We start from the raw sequence: 27,023 nt of genomic DNA, 5'->3' as shown, positions 1-27,023 counted from the left end.
TAGGAAATACTCAAGTGTTTGAAGAATAATATCGCCCCATCAACTGCTGAATAAACATAAATGGAGCAGAAATTGGAACACAGGAAACATTTTTCCTTATAAATAGAAAGGGGAAAGCAAGTTAGCTATTTCAGCACTTCTAGAGCAGTACTGTCCAACAGAACTTTCTGCAGGGATGGGAACATTCTCTGGCCTGTCCAATACAGTAGCTGTGCTTGGCTACTGAGCCCTTGAAATGTGGCCAGTGCAACTGAAGGACTGAAATTTTAATTAATTTACGTGTAAACAACCACGTGTGGCAAGTGAACTTTGTTGGGTGGCACAAGCCCTCAAGCAAACGGTGGTGGGTTCCTCCCTCGACACCCTGAAGAAGGAAATACGTAATTCAGCAGATGTTATTCTAATAAGCCATTTGCTCACCTTTAGACCGCAACCAAATTATGTTGGCAAAAGTAGAGCATCAATTTCATAATTAGCTTCAGGCAAGAAAAAATGTTCTGTAGGCAGAGCTGGCCCGTGCTCCTCTGAAGTGGTTTCTGTGACTTGAGCACAGCTTGGTTACCCAGCATGGTCCTGTCCCCACCAATCCAGGGCACATGGAGACATGCGATTGGTTTTCCAATAGTTACAGGTTCCACAATTCCTCCAGCTTTAATAGTTCACCAAGTAATTCAAGGGAAAGCGTTATGGGAATGGGTGGGTAAAGTGTTCCTTTTCTAAGTTACAGACGAGAGACACTGGAGAATGGAGTTATCCCCAAACAGCAAAGGTCAGAGCAGAAGAGCTGGTGGATATCTTCCAGCATGCATCCCTCATCTGATGGCTACAGGTGGCCAATGTCATGCTGGGCCTGGGGACACAGGGTGACCAGGGCGAGGGACAGCCATGGACAATACAGGGGCACGGGTTGGGAAGTGAGAATGCAGAAGAGCGCTGCCTCCTGGAGGAGAGGATGCCTCACAGGCTGTGACGGCCGAACCCTCGAGCAGCAGTGGAACCACCTGAGGTCGTACTGGGGGAGCTTCCTTTGGTGGGAGGGACTGTGGACCCTTTAGCAGGAGACACGCCTTGTCATCAGGAATCTCCTGGAGGGAGGCAGTAAATCCACATTCCAGCTCCACATGTATAACTGAAGAATCCAGCCTTTTCAGAGTGAGACCAGGAAAAACCTGGTGTGCAAGTACCCCCAAGGGAATTCTGACCCCAGCTAAAGCACGAAGACCTGGCTGCAAACAGGACTGGCGGGAGGGTGGGAAGCTCCAAAGAGGCTTGGGCTTTTGGGTTAATTCCAATTTTTGGCAATAGTGAATAATGTTGCTATGAACATTGGTGTGCATATATTGGTTTGTGTCCTTGTTTTCAGTTCTTCTGGGTATATACCCAGCAGTGGAATTGCTGTGTCATACGACAAATCTATAGCAAGTTTTTTATTTATTTATTTATTTATTTATTATTAAATTGTGTTTTTTTTAAGGTACATAGATCACAAAAAATGTTACATTAAAAAATATAAGAGGTTCTCACACACCCCACACCCCACACACCAATCCTCCCACATCAACAACCTCTTTCATCATTGTGGCACATTCATTCCATTTGGTGAATACATTTTGGAGCACTGTTACACCACATGGATTATAGTTTACATTGACGTTTACACCCTCTCCCAGTCCATTCAGTGGGTTATGGCAGGATATATAATGTCCAGCATCTGTCCCTGAAATATCATTTAGGACAAACCCAAGTCCCGAAAATGCCCCCACATCTCATCTCTTCTTCCTTCTCTCTGCCCTCAGCAGCTACCATGGCCACTTTCTCCAGATCAGTGTTACAGCTTCTTCCATTACGGGTTGTTGGACTTGCACAGGTCAGCTAACAAGGAGGTAAAGATGGTCAACCACCACACCTGGGAACCGAGAGTGCTTACAACTCCAAGCAGGAGAATCACATCCATCAACCATGTGAGATCGAAGCCCCTCTTGATATAGAGGTGGAGTGGACATCACCAACCCAGGGTGCACAGGATGGAGGAATAAAATATGGATTAGTGTGAACTTACTGTATTCTATTATAGAACTATTGTGACAAGTAATGGAAGAAGTTGTAGCATTGATCTAGAGAAAGTGACCTCAAAAAACTAGCTAACAATAGCTACTTTTTTGAGGAACCACCAAACTGTCCTCCAGAATGGCTGGATCCTTCTGCATTCCTACCAGCAGTGGATGAGGGTTCCCTTTCCTCCACATCCTCTCCAACACATGTAGTCCTCTGTTTTTTTAATAGCCACCTGTCTAATGGGAGTAAGATGGTATCTCATTGTGGTTTTGATTTGCATTTCCCTAATAACTAGTGATTTTGAACATCTTTTCAAGTGCTTTTTAGCCATTTGTATTTCTTCTTTGGAGAAGCATCTGTTTAAATTTCTTGCCCATTTTTTAAATGGGTTGTTTGTCTTTTTATTTCCAAGATATAGGATTTCTTTATAAATGCAGGATATTATTCTCCTATCAGATACATGGTCACTAAATACTTTCTCCCATTGGGTAGGCTGTCTTTTCATTTTCTTGACAAACTCCTTTGAGGTATAAAAGGCTTTAATTTTTGAAGAGATCCCATTTATCAAGTATCTGTGAATCTGGTCCCTCAAGCAGTAAAGCTTGGTTGTCACTGTGGGCCTGGAGGAGAGGAAGAGAGAGAAATAGAATAGATGGAAGCAAGGGTAATGGGGGCAATGGAAGTGTTCCACAAGATTGTGCAATGTTGGATATAGGACAAGTTAAATTTCACCAAAAATTTATAAAAGTGTATAGTCTAAAATGTAAATCATAATGTAAACCATAATGTAACTAAAAATTTAGAAAAGTGTACAGTCTAAAATATAAACCATAATGTAAACCAAAATGGAACCATGTTTAGTAGCTATGTTTCAATATCTGTACATCAGCTGCAGCAAATATTAACAGGAACATGTAAAAAGATTATTGCTGAGGAAGGGGGAAAAGAGATTGATGTTGGATATATGGGAGTCCCCTATGTTGTACATGTGACTTTACTGTGATCTAGAACTTTGTTGAAGACTAAATTAAAATGTTTTTTTTAAAAAAGAATGTAGACACTGAAGAAGGAATGAAAGAAATTGTCTTGCCACTGTGCATACAGGACAACACCTATTACAGTGATGAAAGGCAAAATGTCAAAAACAAAGTTTTATGATATTTTTCATTTTTGAAAACCCCAATTTATTTTTTACTTTATTTTATTTTTTCTAAATTAGCATTATTCTATTTCTAATCTTTAAACCTATCGTTAATATTTCATTTTCCTACTAATTGGATTTGGCAATATATTAGGCTTCATTTTTTAAGAAGTTTTGGACCACAAAGGGGTCAACTATGGCAGGGGAGGAACATTGGTGTGGGGTGTTATTGATGGGGGATACATGGTTGGGAGGGAGTTCTCCAGGGCATGTATATAGGGTACATAAAAATGTTTGGATATATGTTGGGTATTTTCAGAGTACAGTTAAAAATGACAACTGAGAGTGCAGAGTTTCTAGCCAGGGGAGCTCTGTCACATTCCCCAATGTAACAGCTACAACCCCCCAAGTGCAAGGGCAAAGATGTGAAGAAGGATGGTCCAGTGATGAGCCCTTGATACTGGTGACTATGCTTAGGAGACTGTGTGCCTGAAATTTCAACTAGGCCTAGAGCTAGATGCAGGGTGCCCAAGAGTTACCTCCTGAGTGCCTCCATGTTGCTCAAATGGGACCACTCTCCAAGCCAAACTCAGCAGGTAAATGCATTACCTTCCCTGTAGCGTGGGACATGACTCCTGTAGCGTGGGATGAGCCTCCCTGGCACTGGGGGATTACTACCAAGTACCAGCTAGTAATGCAACTAGAAAAATACCTTGAATAAAAGGGGGAAATGGTAAAGACAAATGAGTTTATATGGCTAAGAGACTTCAAAATGAATTAGGAGATCATCAGAGGGGTTGTGCTTATGCGAGTCTCAGCAGGATCCCAGAGATAGCCACAGTAGATACAGAGACACACAGGTTCTATGGTCATGGCAGATGGCTCCGGAGTTCAGTGCCTTGTTAGTGGGCTCTACTTTGGAACTTGTTCTCCTGAGTGTGATGGAATTGGACTCAGATGTAACCTTTCTACACATGCCTCTTCTGTCACTTTTACTCAACCTATGGTTGGCACTGGGGTTGGTATATACTCAGGAGACTTGAATCTCTAGATTGACCATGTGCCAGCTGAGCCCTGAGCCTCAGCAGAGTTGCAAATCCTATTCTCTGGTTCATTGGACTTACCAATATCAGCTAACAGTGAGTTAGACTTATCTAGGTCAGCTAATACAGAGGTGAGGATGGTCAACCACCACACCAGGGAACAAAGAGTGCCTACCACGGCAAGCAGGAGAATTGCACCCATCAACCATGTGGGATCTAAGCCCCGTTTCAATTTAGAGATGGAGTGGACATCACCATCCCAGGGTCCACAGGATGGAGGAATAAAATATGGATTAGAGTAGATTTACTGGTATTCTACTATAGAACTATTGTAACTCTAGCAATGGAAGAAATGGTATCATTGATGTGGAGACAGTGGACATGGTAGTTGCTGAGGGCAGAGAGAGGGAAGAAGAGATGTGATGTGGGGGCATTTTCTGGACTTGGAGTAGTCCTAAATGATATTGCAGGGTCAGATGCTGAACATTATATATCCTGCCATAACCCACTGAATGGCCTGGGAGAGAGTGCAAACTACAATGTCAACTCTAATCCATGCAGCGCAGCAGTGCTTCAAAATGTATTCCCCAAATCCAATGAATATGCCACAGTGATGAAAGAGGTTGTTAATGTGGAAGGAGTGAGGGGATGTGGTGTGGGGTATATGGGAACCTCTTATATTTTTAATGTAATATTTATTGTGATCTATATATCCTTTTTTTAAAAAAGACAATTAAAAAATAAATTTAAAAAAAAAAGGAAGCTTTGGGAGGGAGGCAATGTGAGCCTGAAGGCCCCAGGCTCAGTAGGCAGGAGAGGGAGGGGGCCAGGATCACCAATCACCAAGCTGATGAGGGGGCAGGTGGAGAGGCAGAGGGCAAGGGCACTGGAGGAGGTTTATCTGCAGAAGAAAGAGAAGATGAGGCTGGGGCTTAAGCCTTTCATGCTGGGAGAGTAGGTCTCTAATTTATCCTCGAGATCAGTTTTGCTCAGGTGATTGCAGAACCACCCAATTTATCCCAAAAAGGACCATCAACATTTCAAGAAAGGGAGTTTTCTCTTGAATCATAGAATGCAGGTGTTCGCAATTGGGCACAATTGACATTTTGAACTGGATTGTTCTTTGTGTTCGGTACAGTTCCATGCATGGTAGGCTCTTGGCAGCTCCCTCAACTCGATCCACTAGAAACCAGTAGCCCCCTTCACCCAGCTGTGACAACCAAGAGTGTCTCCAGACATTACCAAACTGACCCTTGATTCATACACCCTTGCCTCATGAGAAGCGTGTTGGAGGAGCACGCACTCCTGTGTGCACAGGAGGGAGTTGAATCATGGCAATGTCTTGCTCAAGGCCATTTGGAAATGTATGAGCCTCAGAGCACAGCCACAAGACTCTGGCATCGCCTGCTACATTAAAGTGGCAGAGAACCATCATATCAGTAAAAATTCATATCTCATGTCATGGCAATGCTCAGAAGTTTCTTCATAAGAAGGAAAAAAACCTCACCCTTTCTCTTGGGAGGAATTCTGCAGCAGGGGAGTACTTTCAGTAAAGCAGGGGTCCATCGACCTGGAGTTGAAGAATTGGGACAAAGCAATTCTTTGAGACCTGAAAAAAGGGAATAAAGGAAAGAGAGTCACCAACCCACATATCCCAGGCATGCTCCCCAACAGTTGTGGGCCAGATTCAAGAACATGCTGAAGACTTGGTGATAAATTCTACACTGAAATGCCACAGATATTGTACCTGAATTGTGAGGAGCTGGTGCATTTAGGGCAGACCATTAGAAATAACTCTGCCCTGCAGCATAAACCATGTTGGGTTTGCAGAGCAGAAACCTGGAAGGAGACCGCATGGTCTTGCTTCTGGGCTCACCATGACATTAACAGTGGATTCAGGGTCCCACTACCATTCTGTGCAGAGCTTTTCATCAAGAAAAGCAATCAGGGTTTGATAGGCCCTTTTATACTCAGAAAATCCTGTTTTCTGTGATCACAATATATTTACATTTTTTAAACCCTGGTGGCTTCCCTAGAAAGACCAAACAAGCAGAAGTCAGGCCGAGGGGTCTCATGAGGGAATGGCAATGAGAATGCCAGGGAGGGACTCTAGGGACAGGAGGCAGAGGAAACAAAGCCTAGGGGCACACTGCATGGGCTCTCCTCCCTCACACAGGCCTGTCCACTGAGGAGGACAACTACACATGTGCCAACCAAAGCAGGAGCTTTTCAAGAGGGACATCACTGCACAGGCACACTGGCATAGATGGTCCCCTCATAAAAAGACACATGATGTCCTAAAAGCAATCAGTTTCTCATGAAAAGTTGCAGGCAGTTTTCATTCCTAACCTAACTTTATATGCTGGCACAATCCCTTTCTTAAAGTGCCCCAGACCCTGTAGAGATGCTTTGAAATACTCTTCTTGGGAAATAACAGTAATTCTTACCAAACATGAAAGCACAGTAAAGAAGGAATTTTTAATTCACACAATAACCAAAAGGTGGAAACAAGCCAAATGTCTGTCAACAGATGAATGGATAAACAAAATGTGCTATACATATCTACAATGGAATGCAAACAGCCATAAAAAAAAAAATGAAGTTCTGATGCATGCTACAGTATGGACGAACCTTGAAAATAATTTGCAAAGTGAAATAAGTTTGATACAAAAGGATAAACATGGATGATTCCACTTACATGAAACATCTAGATTTAGCAAATTCACAGAAACAGAAGGTAAATTAGAGGCTACTAGTGACTGGGATAGGGGTGGGAAAACAAGTGGGGAGTTATTGCTTAATGGGTGCAGAGTTTGTTCGAGGGTAATAAAAAAGTTTTAGTAATGAGCAATTATGATGAATACAACAAAGCAAACTTATGAATGCAATAAAGGCAGTGTTGAGAAGGAAATGTATAGCTCTAAATGCTATCAACTTAAAAAAGAAGAAAGCTAAAATCAACGCTGTAACTGCACACTGGGAGAACTAGAAAAAAAACTGCAACCTAATCCCAGGCAAGCAGAAGGAAAGAAATAACAAAGATTAGAGGAGCGATAAATGGAATTAAGAACTACAAAACAATAGAGAGTGGAATTGTGGGATCATGAAGTCAGATTAGTAGATAAAGGCCCAGCCTCTCACACAAACAACAGAGAAAGAGCCTAAAGCTGCCAGAGGGAGATGCTTTGGGGGTCAGCAGACCAGGACAGTGCTTCACAACCCCCAGAAGGTTGAGGGACAGAAAGAAGAAGGCGACACAACAAACTGTGAGGTACTGAACCCCCACAGACAGGGTGCCCCTCTCTGCCTCTGAGAGGTGCTGGGGGTGAAGCCCTGGTTCAGTGCAGCTGGCTGAGAGGGGAGCAGGCATCGTCCTCCCTGCCAGCCATTACAAGGAAAAAGGGAGGTGGAGTGGGGGGCTTTTCTTCAGTGAATTGGACCAGTGGAGACTGCTTTGAATCTCGCCTCTGGCCAGAAGAAAACAAAGGAAAACCAAGAGAGATACACCTCTGCAGAAACGTGAGCCAATAGGTGCCATGCGCTGGCCGGTCTGGAAGTTACATGGACAGAAACTGCTTTTAGAGTTCTTTACTCCACCCCTGGGAGAAATTCTGCACCCCAATAGCGAGTCCCTGGCATGGTTTTTGCTAACTTAAGCTGGGAAATTTTAAAGACTTAGGATAAGCTGAATCAAATATCAAAGAGCTGTGGAAAAATAGTAACAGTATGCAAGAGAGAGAAATTGACCATCAGAATAAATTCAACAGCTTATCAGATGCCTAGACATCAGCAAAAAATTACAAGCTATTCTAGGAGACAGGAAGAAATGGCCAAGCCAAAAGAACAAACAAAATATCCTGAAGAGATTCAGGATTTGAGACAATTAATCAGTGATAATCACACAACCCTCATAAATCATTTTTAAAAATTGAAAGAAAATATGACTAAAGAGATAAAGGATATTAAGAAGACACTGGGTGAGCATAAAGAACAATTTGAAAGTCTGCAAAGTAAGTAACTGACCTTATGGAAATGAAAGACATGATGAATGAGATTAAAAATATATTAGACAAGGTGGAAGGGAAAATGGACGTTAAATGTGTGGAACCAAAGTAAATGGGGGGTAAGAGAGGAGTTTCTTGAGAGTACACAAGGATGGATATAAAACATGTAATATTACACCATAACATATAGGAGATGACAGACTGATAATGTAAACCATAATGTAAAACATAGGATAACTAAAAATGTAAAGAACTGTGTATCCTAAAGTATGCACCATAATGTAAGCACAGATGTCACCTTGTTAGAAAGCTAATGTCTCAGACTCTGTACATCACTTTAAGTAAATATGATATGAATAGGGCGTAAGAGTATCACTGTGGAAGGGAAAAGGTTTTCTGGTGGATGTGTGGGAGTGCTGTATATTATATATATACATTGCTGTGGTCTAGGACTCCTGTGAAGAAAAGCTGAATAATTAGGGGGGGGGGGGGGAAAAGAAAAAAATAGGATGTGGAATTTTTTCAAGTCAACATTCTTTATCTAAGTTCTTTATCTAACTTTATCCAAGTTCTTTATCTATCCTTTAAACTCATCACTATATGCCATTCCCTACTAAGGGACCATGACATTATATTGGGCTTCAAATTTCGGGGAGTTCTGGATCACAGAGTGTTTCAACAATGGCAATGGAGGGATACTGGTATGGGATACCAATGACAGGTGATATATGACTGACAGGGAGCTGTACAGAACATATGTCCAGGGTGCATGGTAATGTTTGGATATACTCATAGTGGCAACAATTAAAAACCACAGTAGGGGGGGTACTGGGTTCCTGGCCAGTGGTGCTCTGTCGTGGTCCCTAGGGGAGCAGCGACAGTCTCCCAGGTACAGTGGTGGGGACCGGGAGGGAGTGAGGTTCAACAGTGAGCCCCAGATGCTAATGACTATGCTTGTGAGCTGATAAACCCAAAATAAGAACAAGGCCTAGAGCAACTTTGTGCCTGGGAATTTCCTTCTGTCAGCCTTCATGTTACTCAAATGTGGCCAGTCTCGAAGCCAAACTCAGCATGTAAATGCAATGCCTTCCCCCCAGCGTGGGACATGACACCCGGGGATGAGCCTCCCTGGCAACGAGGGACCACTATCAACTACCAACTGATGATGCAACTGGAAAATGACCTTATACGGAAGGTTCAATGCGGATCAGCAGAATATCCATGTCTACATAAAATACCATGACTTTAAAATGCTGTTTGACCTAAAGTAAGGGGGAAATGGAAAGGAGAAATGAGTTTATACGGCTACGAGTTTCTAAAAAAGAGTCTGGAGGCTGGCAGAAGGTTTGCCCTCATGCACAACTGAGCAGAGTCAGAGAGACAGATAAAGCAGATACAACCCCCAGATATTGGTTCCTTTGAGGGCTAAAGAGACCCATGGGAGTTATGGTCATGGCCGATGGGGTTAACTACCAGGGCAGATGGCCCCTCTTTGGAAATGGTGTTTATGTGTGATGAATCTGGACTCAGATGGGATCTCCCTTCATAAGACTTTCATGCTAATGTGCTGGAGGTGCAGTTAATGTTGGGGTTTAAGATATATTTAGGGGATTTGAATCTCTGGACTGACAATGTGATAGCCAGATCCTGAGCCTCAACAGACTCCAGCACCTACAATCTGATTTATTGGACTTACCACACTCAGCTAAGATGGAGTTGAAGAAGGACAACCACCACACCATGGAGCCTAGAGTGATTACAACTGAAAATGGGAGGATTGCATCCAGCATCCAGGTGGAATCTGAGCCTCCTCTTGACATAGAGGTGCAATGGACACAACCAATCCAATGTCCACATAGAAGAGGTGGCATTGGATTGGGAAAAGTGGACATAATGGACAAAGGGTATGGGGAAAGGCAAGAAGAGATGAGAGGTGGAGGCGTCTTCGGGACATGGAGCTGCCCTGGATGGTGCTTCAGAGGTAATCACCGGACATTGTAAATCCTCACAGGGCCCACTTGATGGAACAGAGGAGAGTATGGGCCATGATGTGAACCAATGTATATGAGGTGCAGAGGTGCCCAAAGATGTACTTACCAAATCCAATGGATGTGTCATGATGATGGGAACGAGTGTTGTTGGGGGGGGAGAGGGGGGGTGGGGGGGTGGGGTTGAATGGGACCTCACATATATATTTTTAATGTAATATTATTACTAAGTCAATAAAAAATAAAAAAATTAAAAAATATATATATATATTAGAGGCACAAAAGAACAGATTTGAAATGCTTGAAGACAGAATTCATGATTTTGAAGACAAAACATCTGAACTGGAAAAGACAAGAGAACAGAAAGAGAAGAGAATGGAAAAAACAGAATAGAATCTCAGGGAATTGAGTAGCAACGTGAAACACAAGGAATCCTAGAAGGAGAAGAGATTGGAAAAGGGACAGAAAGATTATTTCTTACCCTTATGAAAGACATAAATACCAATATCCAAGAAGGACAATGCACCCACACAGAATAAACATGAATAGACCAACCCCAGGACACCTACTATTCAGAATGACAAATATCAGATATAAAGAGAAGAGTCTGAGAGCAGTAAGAGAAAAGCAAAATATCACATACAAGAGAAACTCCATAAGATTAAGTGCTGACCTCTCATCAGAAACCATGGAGGAGAGAAGAAAGTGGCATGCTGTATTTAAGGTAATGAAGGAGAAAAACTATCAGCCAAGAATTCTGTATCTTGCAAAGCTGTCCTTCAAAAATGAGGGTGAGTTCAGTCTTCAGAGACAAACAAAACCAGATAGAATATGTTACCAAAAGACCAGAATTACAAGAGATAGTAAAGGGAGTGCTACAGTCTGAAAGGAAAAAATAAGAGCGAGAGAACTTGATTAAGAGTGAAGAAATGAAGACTATTAAAAAGGGTAAAAAAAAAAAAAAAGACTAGTATGATATGACAGCTGAAAGCCAAAGGTCAAAATGGATGAAGTAAGTAATGCCTTTAAACTTATAACATTGAATGTTAATGGCTTGAATTCCACAATCAAAAGACACAAACTGATGGGATGGATTTAAAAATATGACCCATCTATATGTTGTCTACAAGAGATTCACCTCAGATGTAAAGGAACACCCAGGCTAAAAGTGAAAGGTTGGAAAAAGATATTCCATGCAAACAGTAACCAAAAAGGGCTGGAATAGCAATACTAATATCGGACAAAATATATTTTAAATGAAAAACTGTTAAAAGGAATGAAGATGGTCATTATATATTAATAAAAGGGGCAATGCATCAAGAAGAAATAACTATTCTAAATATTTATGCACCTAACCTCAGTGTCCCAAGATACATGAGGCACACACTGGCAAAACTGAAAGGAGAAATAGATGTCTCTATAATAAGAGGAGGAGACTTCAATATACCACTCTAAGTATTGGATAGAACATCTGGAAAGAGGATAAAGAAAGAGAGAACTTGAATAATATGATAAATGAACTAGACCAAACAGACATCTATAGAGCACTGCATCCCAAAACTGTGGGATATATTTTCTTTTCAAGCAGTCATGGATCCTTCTCCAAGATAGACCATATGTTGGGTCATAAGATAAGTCTCAGTAAATTTTAAAAGATTGAAATTATACAAAATACTTTCTCTGATCATAATGAAATGAAACTGGAAATCAATAATGAACAGAAAATAGGAAAATCCACAAATATATGGAGATTTTAAAATACACTCTTTAACTGAGAGTGCCTACAACTTCAAACAGGAGAATCACATCCAACAGCCATGTGGCATCCAAGCCCCCTCTCAATTTAGAGGGGAAGTGGACATCACCAACCCAGTGTCCACAGGATGGAGGAATAAAATATGGATTAGAGTGGACTTACTGGTATTCTACTATATAAATATCGTGACTCTAGCAATGGTAGAAATTGTATCATTGATGTGGAGACAGTGGCCACTGGAGTTGCTGAGGGCAGGGAGAGGGAAGAAGAGATGTGATGTGGGGGCATTTTCAGTACTTGGAATTGTCCTAAGTGATATTACAGGGTCAGATGATCAACATTATATATCCTGCCATAACCCACTGAATGGACTGGGGGACAGCATAAACTACAATGTCAACTATAATCCATGTGGTGCAGCAGTGCTCCAAAATGTATTCACCAAATGCAATGAACGTGCCACAATGATGAAAGAGGTTGTTGATGTGGGAGGAGTGGGGGGTGGAGGGTGGGGTATATGGGAACCTCTTATATTTTTTAATGTAACATTTTTTGTTATCTATGTATCTTTTTTAAAAAAAGACAATTAAAAATAAATTTTTAAAAAATTAGTGGGTGAAAGAAATTGCAAGAGAATTCAGCAAATATCTTGAGATGAATGAAAATGAGAACACAACATATCAAAACCTACAGGGCACTGCAAAAACAGTACTGAGAGGGAAATTCATAGCCCTCAATGCTTACATTAATAAAGAAGAAGGAGCTAAAATTGAAGATCTAACTGCACACTTGGAAGAACTAGAAAAAGAACAGCAAACTAATGCCAAACCAAGCCAAAGGTAAGAAATAGTAAAGATCAAAGCAGAATTCAATGAAATCAAGAACAAAAAGCAATAGAGAGAATCAACAAAACCAAATGTTGATTCTTTGAGATCAAAAAAATTGACAAACCCTTAGCTAAACTGACAAAGAAAAAAGAAAGAAGAAACAAATAAACAAAATCAGAAATGAGAGGGGGGACATTACAACCAACCCTGCAGAAATAAGAGAGATCAAAAGAGGATGTATGCCAAAAAACTAAACAAAGTAGACAAGATGGACCACATGAACCACCTACACTGACCCTAGAAGAAATAGAAGACACATCAACAAACCAATCACAAGTAAAAGATTGAAAGAGTCATCAAAAACTGCCCAAAGCTGAAAAGCCAAGGACCAGATAGCTTCACAGTGAATTCTACCTATCGATCAAAGACAATCTAATATCTACCTTGCTCAAGCAATTCCAAAAAATTGAACAGGAAAGAACACTACCGAACTCATTCTATGATGCCAACATCACCCTAACACCAAAACCAGATAAAGATGCTACAAAAAAAGAAAATTACAGACCAATATCTCTAATGAATATAGATGCAAAAATCCTCAACAAAATACTTGCTAACAGAATCCAAAAGCACATTAAAATAATTATACATCATGATCAAGTGGGTTTTATCCCAGGTATGCAAGGGTGATTCAACATAAGAAAATCAATTCATGTAATAAACTACATTGATAAACTGAAAAAGAAAAATCACATGATCTTCTCAATTGATGCAGAAAACGCATTTGACAAAATACAGCATTTCGATAAAAACACTCCAACAGATAGGAATAGAAGGAAGCTTTCTCAGTATGACAAAGTGCATATATGAAAAACTACAGCTAGCATTGTACTCCATGGTGAAAGACTGAAATCTTTTCTGCTGAGATCAGGAACAAGACAAGGATGCCCACTTTCACCACTGTTACTCAGTATTGTGCTAGAAGTTCTAGCTAGAGCAATTAGGCTAGATAAAGAAATAAAAGGCACCCAACTAGTAAAGAAAGAAGTAAAACCTGTACTATTGGCTGATGATATGATCCTATATCTAGAAAATCCTAAAAAATCCACAACAAAGCTACTAGAACCAATAGACAAGTGCAGCAAAGTAATGGGTTAAGATTAATATGCAAAAATCAATTGTGTTTCTATACTACTGACATGCACTCTGAGGAGGAAATTAGAAAAAAAATCATTTTATAATAGCCACTAAAATAATCAAATATTTAGGAATAACGTTAACCAATGACATAAAGGACCTGTATTCAGAAAACTGCAAAACATTGCTAAAAGAAGCCAAAGAAGACAAATAAATGGGAGGACATTCTGTGTTCATGGATTAGAAAACTAAGTATCATTAAGATGTCAATTCTACCCAAACTGATTTACAGGTTCAATGCAATCCCAATAAAAATCCCAACAGCCTTTTCTGCAGAAATGGAAAAGCCAGTCAAATTGATTTGGAAGGGTAAGGGGCCCTGAAGAGTCAAAAATGTCTTAAGAAGGAAGAACAAAGTGGGAGGGCTTTCACCTTCTGACTTTAAAGCTTATTCCTTAGCCACAGTGGTAAAAAACCACATGGTACTGGCATAAAGACAGACAGATTGACCAATGGAACCAAATCAAGAACTTATAAATAAACCCTCAAATCTCTGGTCAAGTGATTTTGACAAGGCTGTTAAGCCCACGCAGCTGGGCCAAAACAGTCTATTCAAAATATGGTGCTGGGAGAACTGGATAGCCATGTCCAAAAGAAAGAAAGGGGACCTCTATTGGATACCTTGTACAAAAATTGACTCGAAATGCATCAAAGACCTAAATATAAAAACTTGAACCATAAAACTCCTAGAAAAAAAACATAGGAAAACATCTTTAAGATCTTGCGGTAGGTGGTACTTTCTTAAACCTTACATCCAAAGCATGAGCAACAAAAGCAAAAGTACATAAATGGGAACTCCTCAAAATTAACACTTTTGTACCTCAGAGGACTTTGTCAAAAGGGTAAAAAGGCAGCTGACTCAATGGGAGAATATGTTTGACAATCACATATCCAATAAGGGTTTACTATCCATGATATACAAAGAGGTTATACAATTCAACAATAAAAAGACAAACTACCCAATTTTAAAAATGGGCAAAAGACTTGAAAAGACAATTGTTCAAAGAGGAAATACAAATGGCGAAGAAACACGTGAAAAAAATATTCAACATCACTAGTAATTGAGAAACTACAAATCAAAACTACAATGAGATATCACTTCACACCTATTAAATGGCCACTATTAAAAAGTTGAAAAATTGTAAATGTTGGAGAAGAAGTGGAGAGACAGGAACACTTATTCACTGTTGGTGGGAATGTAGAAAGGTACAGGCACTGTGGAGGGCTGTTTGTCGGTCCCTAAGGAAGTTGGATATAGACTAACCATGTGACTCAGCAATACTATTACTAGGTACACACCCAGAAGAACTAAGGGCAGACACATCAACAGACATTTGCCCCCAGATGTTGATAGTGGTATTATTCATGATTGCCAAAAGTTGGAAACATCGCAGGTGCCCATCAGGTGAAGAGTGGAAAAACAAATTGTGGTGTATATGCACAATGGAATATTGTGCAGCAGTAAGAAGAAATGAAGTGAAGCATATGGCAACATGGATGAACCTGGAAGACGTTATGTTAAGTGAAGCAAGTCAGACACAAAAGAACAAATATTATATGATTGCACTATTATGAACTAAACTTTCTGTATAAATTCATGGAGTTAATAATTAGAATACCGGTCACTAGAAAATAGAATGAGGGTAGAGAATGAAAAGCTGAGGGTTAATTTGTGTGAAACTGGTGAAAAGCATGTGTGTTAATCTTTGGAAATGAATAGAAATGGTGAAAGCACATCACCACTGTTTGTAACTATCAGAGAAATATGGATATGACAGTGGTTGAAAGTGGTAAGTCTAAAGTCATGTGTATTACTTTAACATGGGACTGTATAACATAGTGAAACCTCATGTAAAATACTAATATGGATGATATTGCATAGATAGCTTGTTTTTAAAAATACATAACAAATAAACTTGAGAGACAGAAACAGAATAGCAGCTTTGTATGGCAGGGTAAGGATAGAGAGATTGAGAGGTAATGAGACTTTTATTTATTATTATTATTATTATTACTGGAATAATGAAAATACTCTAAAAATGATTGAGGTGATGAATGCACAACTATGTGATTACCAAATACCATTCACTGTATACTTTAGATGGATTTATGCTTTATGAATATGCATCAATAAAATTGTTAGAAAATAAATGAAATCAAAACTAGTTGAAAATCGACCTGAGTTTAAAAGAAAATTAATCAGGAGCTAAATCTTTTTTACAAAAAAAACACAAGGCCCAGATGATGTTATATGTGAGTTCAACCACATATTCAGCAAGCAGACCATTTAAATCATCTATAAACTTTCCAGAAAATGTAACAGTAGGAAGCACTTCCTAATTCATTAGACAAAGCTAGTGAAACCTTGATACCAAAGCAAGACAAGGACAGTACTAAGAAAGAAAGCTCAAAGACCAATTTTACTCCTGAAAATAGATGCAATATTTTAAACAAAATATTAATAAAGAACATAAAGGATCATTGTAGTGGATGCTGTGCTGCACCACCTAAATTCTCACTTCAAGAATAAGGCACTCTTTCTCCCAAAAGAGAAGTATGTGGAAAGAGAGGTGACCCAAGGTCAGCATGCAGGTACACTCATGGGCAGTTACAAACAGGTTGGTCAAAGTTCTGGATGGAGAAAGATAAAAAGATTGAGGACAAGGATGTTGGAGAAAGAGTCATATATGGGAGTGGGCATATTGCATGCCAATGTACAGAAGAAACATGAAACAACTAATCAAGAAGATAATTCAACCAGACTCAGTCGCTGACCACTGCAGGCCTAGCACAGTGTATGCAATGTTGTCAAGAATGATAGCTATATATGATGTCAACAGCATGGCCTTCCATCGAGCAAAGGTGATGTCCAACAGCCTCAGCCAAATGTCCAACCTGCCAAAAAAAGAGATCAATGCTGAGCTTACATCATCCCTCAAGATCACCAACCAAATACTTGGTGACAAGTGAGGAACAGTAGATTCCATGCAGAAGTCCATCCTGACAAGAATCAAACATGTCCCTTCCTGTCTGCAGGCCCTTACTCAACCTCACTACCTGAGGGCTTTCCAAGTATTTCATCCAGCAACACCAAACCTGATACAATGTCCCACTCTACGAAGGGATCCACTTTACAGCGAAAGAGGGGTAGCAGTGGGCACGGATGATGGAATCCCTGGTTCTCCTGAACACCTCGCTATCAGAAGATGACAGAGGAACATCTTTCATCCGTTTAAGGTGTAGGCAGGGTGCCAGTGTAGAAACGATATGCCGTAAGGATGGGGTGCCATCTTCTCCTCAGCAAAATATGGAGGACTGGGAATGAAGTCGTGGAAGAAACAAAAACTGCAAAGTTGATAGAAACCAATGCGGCGGCTTGCTCGATCGGTAGAGGTGGGGTCTGGCTGCGGACGAGGGGTCGGTCCAGCTCAGGACGAGGGGTAGTTGCCTTGCCCCACATTGGGCGCCAGCTGCGGCGGCTATGGTGGGGTTGCCTTGCCCCATGTTGGGCGCCAGCTGCGGCAGCTTGCTCGGTCGGTAGAGGTGGGGTCTGGCTGCGGACGAGGGGGTCGGTCCAGCTTTGGACGAGGGGTCGGTCCCGCTTGGGATGAGGGGTCGGTCCCACTTGGGACGAGGGGTCGGTCCGGCAGCAGACGAGGGGGTCGGTCTCACAGGGGTTGCGCGGTTCGGCTGACGGGGTCGCCCGGCGAAGCCGGCGACGAGGGGGTCACCCAGAGAAGCAGGCGACGAACTGGGGACAAGGGAGGCCAGGCCCTTGTCGGGGGCTCTCAGGACTGGAGGGCGCATGGCAGAAGAACTACCGCGGAGACAAGGTAAACACGCAAGTCCACTTTATTGAGGGAGAGGCAACAGTTTTATAGGGGCTGGGGAAGGCTGATTGGTCGAAGCCACGCCCTGTTCTGATTGGTTGCCGGAGAAAGGTCAGTGGGCAGTACTGGACGGGGGAGGGGTGGTGATTAGGGATTGGCTGTTGCTGTTGCTGGGGGAAGTGGCAGGGTTTAGTGATTGGTGGCTGCTGTTGCTGGGGTAGAGGGCAGACTGGAGTTTCCCACCCACGCCTGGCTGTTGCTGCTGTCGGGGGGGGGGGGGGGGGGGGGGGGGGGGGACTGGATTTTTCCGCCCACGCCTGGCTGTTGCTGCTGTTGGGGGAGGGGAAAAGGGCAGACTGGAATTTTCCGCCCTGCGCCTGCGCAGGGAGAAAGAAGAAGGGTGCCGCCCCACAAGGCATCGTGTGGCGCCATCCGGGAGGAAGGGGCAGGGCCGCGGAAGCATGGCTGCCGAGAAGGGGAGACCCGAGGGCACTCTGCGCCCATGCCGAGCTCCCTTCGGGGGTGGCGGTGAGTCTGACCAGCCACCCTATTATGGGGGGCATCGGAATTAGGCCTACCGCGGCTGCTCCCCCGCCAGGCCAGCAAACCACACTTCAGCCCGAGGGGTGACCGCAAACCAATGTAACAAAGAATGGAAAAACACTTTGGAAAAAGTTATAAGCATTATCGGAAGATATTTTTAAAAAGATTTAAATACATTTTTAAATATTTATGAATAGGAAGAGCAAAAAAAGCCCCTTCACAAACATCAATATTTACTTTCAGGTTATAATGATTAGAATGTGAAATCAATGCAAACGCAAATTGATTTTTAAATACAATAGAAAGCCAAAAATAGGAAACTTGTACAACAGAGCAGTCACTGCAGATAAATGGGGAAAGGGGGCAGTATTTGATAGTCCTGACCCTACTCTACATCCTAGTTCAGCGGGACAATTAGTTATCCATCTTGAAAAAAGTGAAATTGAATCCTTACCCCAAGTCAAACATAAAAAAGGAATACCAACTAAAGGCAAAATTCTGAAATTTTACCAAAAATCCAAATTCTGGATTGAGAAAAAATTATTTTAGAAAATTATAAATTAGACTCCATCAGAGGTACCTAAAGAAAGTTTAAAAAATAATAATAATAAGCTACAGACTGAGATCTTTCTAACTATATAACCAACAATGGATTAGCGTCTAGAATACATAAAGAATTCCTACAAATCAGTAAGATAAACAAAGCAACACAGTAGAAAAATGCGCAAAAGTCTTGAGCAGTCAATTCATAGAAAAGAACATACAAATTGCCAGAAACACATGAAAAGGTGCTTAATCTCTTTTGTGATGATGGAAATAAAAATTAAAAGCACAATAGAACACCACTTTATACCCTCTCTCAAGGATCAGAGAGAGTAGAGATGACAGGAACTGCTGAGAGTATAAACAGTATGGCCTCTTTGGAAAACAATTTGGCTTTGATGTGGATAATTGAGCAAGCACATACTTTCCAAGCCAACAATTCCACCACTAGTACAAATCCTAGAGCTATTAATATATTTTTTCAAAGTGCAAGTCAGACCAATTAGTGGATCAAGAGACTACTAATTGATCATAAAATCAACTTACGGTCTCAACTGGCAATTTTTTATGAAATATGATTAAGACAGGATGTGAAGGGCCAGCATGGAAGTGGATGAAAAAAACGGCAGGAAGGAGGAAAGGAAAGGAAGAGAAGGAATGGGAAGAACGCCAGTGCATGTGAGCACAGTAAGAATGAGTCTCATTCCATTAAGATCCAACTGCCGGTGTGTACCATATGTATACGTGTGTCCACGCTCACTTGATGACCATGTGCATGCATTTCATAGTGTGGACTATAGTCAAAAACACACTGCTCGAGGGAAACTTTTGCATTTGTGCAGTAGGAAACATAATAATTAGCAAAGTTTATAAGTACTTTTTTTAAATGCAGGGAAATAAACAAATGGTCACTGACGATACGATGGATAAATTTTGGTATATTCACATAATAGAATTTTACACAGCTGTGAAAATGGATGAACTATGGCTAAACAAGGCAACATGGATAAATCTTAGAAACACAATGTTGAGTGAAGAGAAGAATTCATAGAAGAATACACACATGATGCCATTTTTATAAAGCTCCAAAACAAGAAACACTAAATACTGAATGTTTAAGATCCACTTACGTGGTTTAGCTAGATTCATGTGCACACACATGCACATGCACATACAGAGACTTACACACACAAAGGAATAATAACTACAAAATTCCAAAGAGCAGTTTCCAATGTCAGGGAGGCAAAGTGCCAGGGTAAAAGAGGAACAAATTGGGTAGTGAGCACACAGGTGTTTAATTTTCAAATTTATAACTTATCTATGATTATAGTTTATCTATACCCAGTACTTATCAACTTGAAAAGAAGGGAAATTATGTCTAGTAAAGAAATAGTGCAGGAAAGATAAGATGGAAAATGGGAGTTCAAGAAATGATAGGCTGTTCCCAAGTTCTGAAATATGGGACAAAAACTGATTTTTTCCACTTATTTCTTATTAGTCTCAAAAATGAAGGAGCATTTTTTAAATTAGAGAAGTTGTAGTTTACAGAAAAACCATGTAGAAGAAAGAAGCACTTATTTATAAAAAGCCTCCTAAAAATTAAGGAACCAGGAGGGAAAAACAAGACTATAATAAGATTGCAGTCTCAAAGTGCCACACCTAAATTCCCTGTGCATAATGTTGAAGGAAAAAGAGAACGAACAGTCCACTTACTTTCCCAGCTTGCCAACATAACACAAATCTCATTCATTTGTTCTCTACCACTCTTGAAAGTATTCCCTAATTTAAAAAAAAAGACCTTAGAGTTGAAACTAACCTTTATTTTAAGTGGTTGTTTTTGTTATGGATGGTGAAAATTAAGATTTTTAAAAAGACTGTCTAGGACTGTCTTTAAATGTCCAAGATGACTTTTAAGGGGAGTTAACACAAGAATTGTGTATGACTGCATAAAAAACTAATCACAAAGAAGACGAATTATTTCTGCAAAGGCCTGGAGAAGACCTTCACTGAAAGAGAGTTATTGGTGCAATTTTAGGATTTGCTTGAATGTAAGAACATCAGATATACTTAAGGTCCAATTTAAATTGTTCTTTCCCCTGAGAAAAATAGCTGAAATAGCCAGTCACCCCGTGATGTGATTGTGAAGTTTATAACTCAGTAGGGAGGCAACAGGACAGGGTGAGGACCGCACGGTGGTGGCTAGCCCAGGGAGGCCCTGAAGTAGGAATATTGGTGAGAAAGTCAAGCGAGCATGGCAGCTCTCAGGCAGCTTTCTGCAAGGCTGGTGATTACTCAGTGCATGTCAGAAAGTCACAGTAAAAAAATATATCGGTACGCAGTTTTTCCAGGGTTTATACACAGGTAGCAAGACAGATTAGTCAATCCTTAAGCATAAGCAATTCCTCCGACCTAAAAGGCACAATCCTGCCTTTTCAAAGAAAACTATCTGAATGGGGAGGGCTCCTATTCCGGGGACTGATGCACTGGAACACACAAGCCTCCAAACAGACAATAAGCTTATTCTCTAAACCTAATAAGCAGCAAAATCAGTACTGGAGAAGATAGTTTTAAATCAGGGGAAAATCTGGGGAGGAAATCAGACCAACATTCACCCCAGTTAGCTGGAAAGTTGAGAAAAGTAATCAATACCATTGGGTAGGATTGTGCCTGGACTGGTTACTAAAAAGATAAAGCATTTTTATTTCACAAAAAGCAAACATATACTCTTCCCAAGACCAGTCATGCAGGGTTCTGTGTTTTCAAGGAAAACAATAAAATATTCTCCACGTTAATGAGAGGTGTACAGGTCTCAGGTCAAAAGGTCTATTTTTTCCTAATAACCTTCCTTTCCTGGAAAGATGACTGGATGTTGAGTCCGAGAATGGAAGAGAATGGAAGGCGTTCAGCGCTGCCCAGGAGTGTGGAGACGTTGAAGCACCACCACGTTGCCCTGGGAAACCCAAGGTCATTCTTATTTTGCCTGAGTAGCAGCTCTCCGAAAGACCATTCTAGAACTTTTAGCATTTTTCACATCAGATAGGCGCATGCCCCTTGCTCAGCAGTAGAAAAGGGAAGTCTACTTTTAAGTCATTCGTAACCAATGACAAATTTGAAGCCCATCCACCTTCACGGGCCTCCCCTAAAGGGGAATGACAGAAGAGGACCCAGGGCTTCCGGTCAGATCCTGTCGCCCAAGTCCTCATCCTGGTTCTGTGGGTGTGAACTCATGAGCAAACGGGATCTCCAGCTGAGTCTGGGGGATCCTTACCCGGTTATGCCCGGAGTCCTCACAAACCGAGGCGACGGGACGCGGTTGGACTGGAGAGAGGAGCCGGATCGCGCGCTGGCCGCAGAGGTCCGAGGGCAGCTGGCTGGCCCTTCTCCTCTCCGCCCCTGCCCTGGCTCCGGGGGGCGGGGGGCACCGTCGGGGAAGCCAGCTCACCGGTCAGCACCCCGCGAGGACACAGACGCCCGCCAAGCCAGGACGACTCAAGGGAGGTTAAACACAGGGCAGCACGCAGGAGCGCGGGCAGAGCAGGTGCAGCGCACGTGCGGGGCGCGGGGCAGCTGGAGGACGGCCAGGCCCCGCCAGATGCTGAGAGGCAGCGCCCGGGGCAGAGCTGCGGCCAGGGGGGCGCTGGCCGAGGCGCGGCAGCCGCGGGGGTCCTGGCGGGCTGCAGGTGGGGGGCAGCGGAACTGAGGGACGAGCACCCCCTCCTCCTGCCCCTCCCCCGTGGGTGGCGGCTCCAGACCCCCGCGTCTGGGACCCGGGTTCACGCCAGGGCAGCAGAGGGGCCCGTGGGGCGGTGCGGGGTCCTTCCTTGCAGGTCAGGTGCTGGGGTCACCTGGGCACGTCTTCTCACCCCAGGAGGGATTGTCTCCACGACAGACCAGAGCTCTGGAGGGCCCTAAGCAGTGCTGATGGGCCTCTCTGCGCAGGAGGGCGGGCGCCCAGGCCGTGCGCTCTGCTGAGCACCCCGGAAGCGCAAGGGCCCCGGAAAACGCTGCAGAGGCACCGGCCCGTGTTTTTTGTTTGTTTGTTTGTTTTTCCTATTTTTTCTTTATTTTTTTTTAATGTTACATTAAAAAAATATGAGGTTCCTATATACCCCCCACCCCTCTCCCCCCCCCTCCCCCCATAAAAACAACGGCCCGTGTTTTTACAACATTTTAAAAAATAAAGACACCTGGATAAGGCCAGGCCTGGCTGCTCTTTTTGGTTTGCTGAGGCTGGGCTCAAAAGCAAATTCCTCCAGGACCGTGAGTGCAACGGAGGGAGGAATAGAGCACCGCGCGGGCAGGTGCACCCCGAGGCGCGGGCGCGGCTTCCGCGAGGACTAGGAGGATGCAGACTCTGGTTCTAACGAACGGGGTCCCCGGAGCCTGGCCTCCCCCTTCCCAGCGCCCACACTTGGCACACGCCTTCGCCGCATGCCCGGCCGTTCAGGCACCGCCAGTGCGCCCGACTGCCCCGTCCAGCCCGGGGCGCCCGCGGGGCAGAGCCCTCCTCCCGCCAGCCCAGGAGCGGCCGCCGGGCTCTCTGCGCCCACAGCCTCTCCCGGAGCCCCAGGACTCGGCCTCACCTGCCCTCGGGGGGCCCTCCAGCCTCTTCCCTGCACTCAGCTCAGCCTCGCCCTAATGATTTTCACTCAACTGTCCTTGGAGTTCAGGCAGCAAAAGCCCCTTGTGGGTCTCGAGCCCAGCTTTGCCACTGGCTAATTCATCTTATGCAGAGGAGAGGGACCAGACGGGGCCGCTCACCTCTCCAACCAATGTGAGGAGTGGGGAGGGAAACGGCCCATTAAAAACAGGTAGGCTACCCGCTCTCACAGCTGGGTTCTAATTAGAGGACATTCCATATGAATTATTCTGCCTCTGCTGACCCTTCCAACTTGCAGTTCAACTCCCAGCTAACTGTGAGCGTCCCGGGTCTCCAAGCTGGCCGCGCAGATGCCCATCTGCCGCTGAGAAAGGAAGAGCTGACTGGGGAATACGAAAATAACTCCACAGACCCCAAAATAATTCCACCCCATCAGAGACTCTCTAAATTATGAATAGAAGCCATGCAAATAATAATAGACACAACACAATTTCTCCTTTTTCACAGAGAGCTGATGCCCCGTATTAATTAAGCTCACAGGCAAGGACTAAATTTCAGGCCTAGAAATGGTGAATTTTGGGATTCTAGATTTCGTCAAAGCATTTAGTCTACATTTGCTTCCATGTCCTCCACTGACATGAACCCAGGTAGGGAACTAAAGAGGGTGGTGTGGAGAGACAAGTCGGTGGAGCGCTCCCTGATGGAGCCGTGAGACTGTCATAAACAGTGTAACACAAGGTAGAAATTATAAGAAAGCAAAAGATGACCCACAGCTGCCCCGAGAGCTGTTAGGTGAGGCTTCCCGAAGGAGTTCAAGGCCATCTTCAAGACGGGGCAGACTGGTAACATGCAGATAGGAATGGAAATATTCAATCAGAGCCAAAGGGAATGCTAGAGCAGCCTAAGCCTGCGGGTGTCTGAAAACATGTAGCGTAGTAAGATCAGCAGGGTTGTCGTTCTGAGAGCTGGCAGCCCCAAGTCTGTCTTCATCCAGACATCCTTTGGCATCGTGGGGCGTCCCCACCTGCCCCCTCGCAGAGGACCTGCTGTCCATGAGGGGCCTTCGCTGGCAGGATGCACGCCCGAGCCTGGGGGCAGCGGACCTTCACAGGGAGGGCCGGGAGACGCACAGACGGGGCAGCGAGAAACGCTGGCGCTCTCTGTGCCCTGCCCAGCGTCGCCCACAGGACAGCGTTCTCCCTTCCACCTGGAGGGCTACGGCGGGACTGTCCCCAGGGGAGTGCCCGCACCCCTGATGCCTCTAAGCGGTTCTCGCAGAATTCCTGCACACAGGTCAAGAGCTGCTCTGTAGCAGTTTAATAGAATTCATGAATTCCAAAAAGAAATATTGGATTATGCTTGTGATCTGATCTGTACCTGGGCAGGATTGAGTTATCATTAGGGCGTGGTGAAGGACAGAGTTAGAGCTTTTGATGTGGGGATTTCGGATGTTAGAGTTTGATGCTGAAGACCCAGGAAGTCAGCACGCAGAGGAAAGAGAAGCCAGCACCAGGAAGGAACCTTGAACCCAGAGAAAAGCAAGCCCCAGGAACGAGGAACCCAGGAAGCCTGAACCTCGCAGATGTTGGCAGCCATCTTGCTCCAAATAGACTTTGGTGAGGGAAGTCACTTATGGTTATGGCCTGGTAGCTGTAAGCTCCTACCCCGAATAAACACCCTTCATAAAAACCAACCAGTTTCTGGTATTTTGCACCAGCACCCCTCTGGCCGACTAAGACATGCTCCGTGGGTCAGGGCCCCTAGGGGCCGTCCCTGCCAACTCCCTCCAGGATCAGACACATTGGCCCTCCCCGGCCCACAAAGCAACCCCCAAAAAAAGGCCCCCCACAGGGGACCCGGGGACAAGGTCGGCATCGTAGCTGCTGCATGGTGCATGCAACCAGCCAGGCCTGTCCTGAGCAGGTGGCTCCCCTCACCTGATGCCCGCAGCGACCCTACGGGGCACAGAGTGTCCTCCAGTCCCCCTTGAAATGAGGAGCCCGAGACCTACACCTGTGGCACTGGAGCCCATGCTGCGGACCACCCCCCTGAGGCAAACGGACGACGCGCTGGGGCCGCCTGGCTCACTTCTAGACTCAGTGGTCTAAGGTAATATGAATAACTGTGTGTGTGAATGTGTATTTGAAAAAGTGTGCCTATGTTCATGAGTGTGAATGTGTATTTGTGCATATGTGTATATGTATACGTGTGTATATGTTCATGGGTCCTGAGCAGCTATATATGCCTATTATGCGTGTGCATGTATGTGTGTGCATATATTCATGGGTGTGAATGTATATATGTGCGTATAATTATATATGTGCATATGTTCATGGGTGTGAATGGATATATGCATATGTGTGCATGTATGTGTTTTAGTTTGCCAAAGGGCTGCCGATGCAAAGTACCAGAAGTGTGTTGGCTTTTATAAAGGGGATTTATTTGGGGTAAATGCTTACAGTTCTAAGGCCAGGAAAAGTCCAGCTCAAGGCACCACAAGAGGTGCTTTCTCACCAAAGTCACAAGGGAAAGCAAGACGGCTGCCAACCTCTGCCAAGGGACCCGCCCTTCTGCAGCTGTAGGCAAACCTGGCCTAGGCTTGTCTCTTACCAGGTCCCCTTGCTCAGTCTCAGTGCTCCGCTTTCTTCCCAAGCTCAGCTGTAAGCCATTTTTCCCTGGGCTAAGCTTTTTGAGCCTGTAGGGGGCTTCTCTCCTTGCAACTCAGTTGTGGGAGAAACCTTTCTCTCACATGGCAGGATCAAATATGGCAGCTTCCTTTTCCTGTGTCTGTCTTTCTCTGTGTTTCCATTTAATCAGACCCAGCAAGGGGGCAAAGACTCAAACAATAACACCTCACTGGCTTAGTCCAACCAAAAGCCCTAAATTGATCTTACCAAGTAATCTAATCAAAGGACTCTCAACTGAATTTCCTGCAACCGAAGGGTATCACACCCACAGGAATAGATTAGTTCAAAAACATAATCTTTTTCTTCGGGGGATTCCTAAAATAACCTCAGACTGCCATAGTGTGTGCGCATGTGTTTGTGTGTGTGAGTAAGTATATCTCCAGGCCCTCCTAGGGGCCCAATTACCCACAAAGTCTACTTTGGTGTGTCTCGCCCCAGCCCCTCAGTACCATTCTACACATGCAGGTGCTGGAGCACACAGGCCTGCAGAGGCAGCGGCAGTGGTTCCTGCAGGCACAGCAGCATGTCCATGGTCAGGAGGAGGGAGCCCCTGCTGTGTTTTCTGATGCACTGAGCAGCAGCTCCCTTGCCCATTATAACCGGGCCAGCCCCTCTTGAACAGGCAGGGGAGAAGACAGTGCCAAGGCTTGCAGCAGACATGCAGGCTAGAAATCCTATCCATTTCCTGTCACTCACCCATCAATGGTTACCATCCTGCCAGGATGGGCACAGACTGCCCAAGGGCCTCAGAGCAACCGCCAGCCCAGCCTCAGTTTAAAGGGCTGCCCGGGACCTAATTCCCTGAGGGT

General features: G+C 43.8%; 1 protein-coding gene across 1 annotated transcript in view; it reads right to left on the bottom strand.

The window, feature by feature from the left end:
• Positions 1-23,885, bottom strand: part of OCA2 (OCA2 melanosomal transmembrane protein) — a 370,679-nt gene extending 346,794 nt beyond the window's left edge. The window contains exons 1-3 of the mRNA XM_058290617.1: positions 23,843-23,885; positions 22,477-22,601; positions 22,196-22,245 (exon numbers count right to left, since the gene is read on the bottom strand). Of these exons, the coding sequence (XP_058146600.1) occupies positions 22,196-22,245; positions 22,477-22,601; positions 23,843-23,885 (218 nt within the window). The remainder of the gene's footprint in view (positions 1-22,195; positions 22,246-22,476; positions 22,602-23,842) is intronic.
• Between the last annotated feature and the right edge of the window lie 3,138 nt (positions 23,886-27,023).

The sequence above is a fragment of the Dasypus novemcinctus genome, chromosome 3 (genome assembly GCF_030445035.2).
Source record: "Dasypus novemcinctus isolate mDasNov1 chromosome 3, mDasNov1.1.hap2, whole genome shotgun sequence".
Lineage (NCBI taxonomy): Eukaryota > Metazoa > Chordata > Mammalia > Cingulata > Dasypodidae > Dasypus > Dasypus novemcinctus.
Note: the sequence above shows the minus strand (reverse complement) of the source record. Positions and strands in the feature narration are given on the sequence as shown.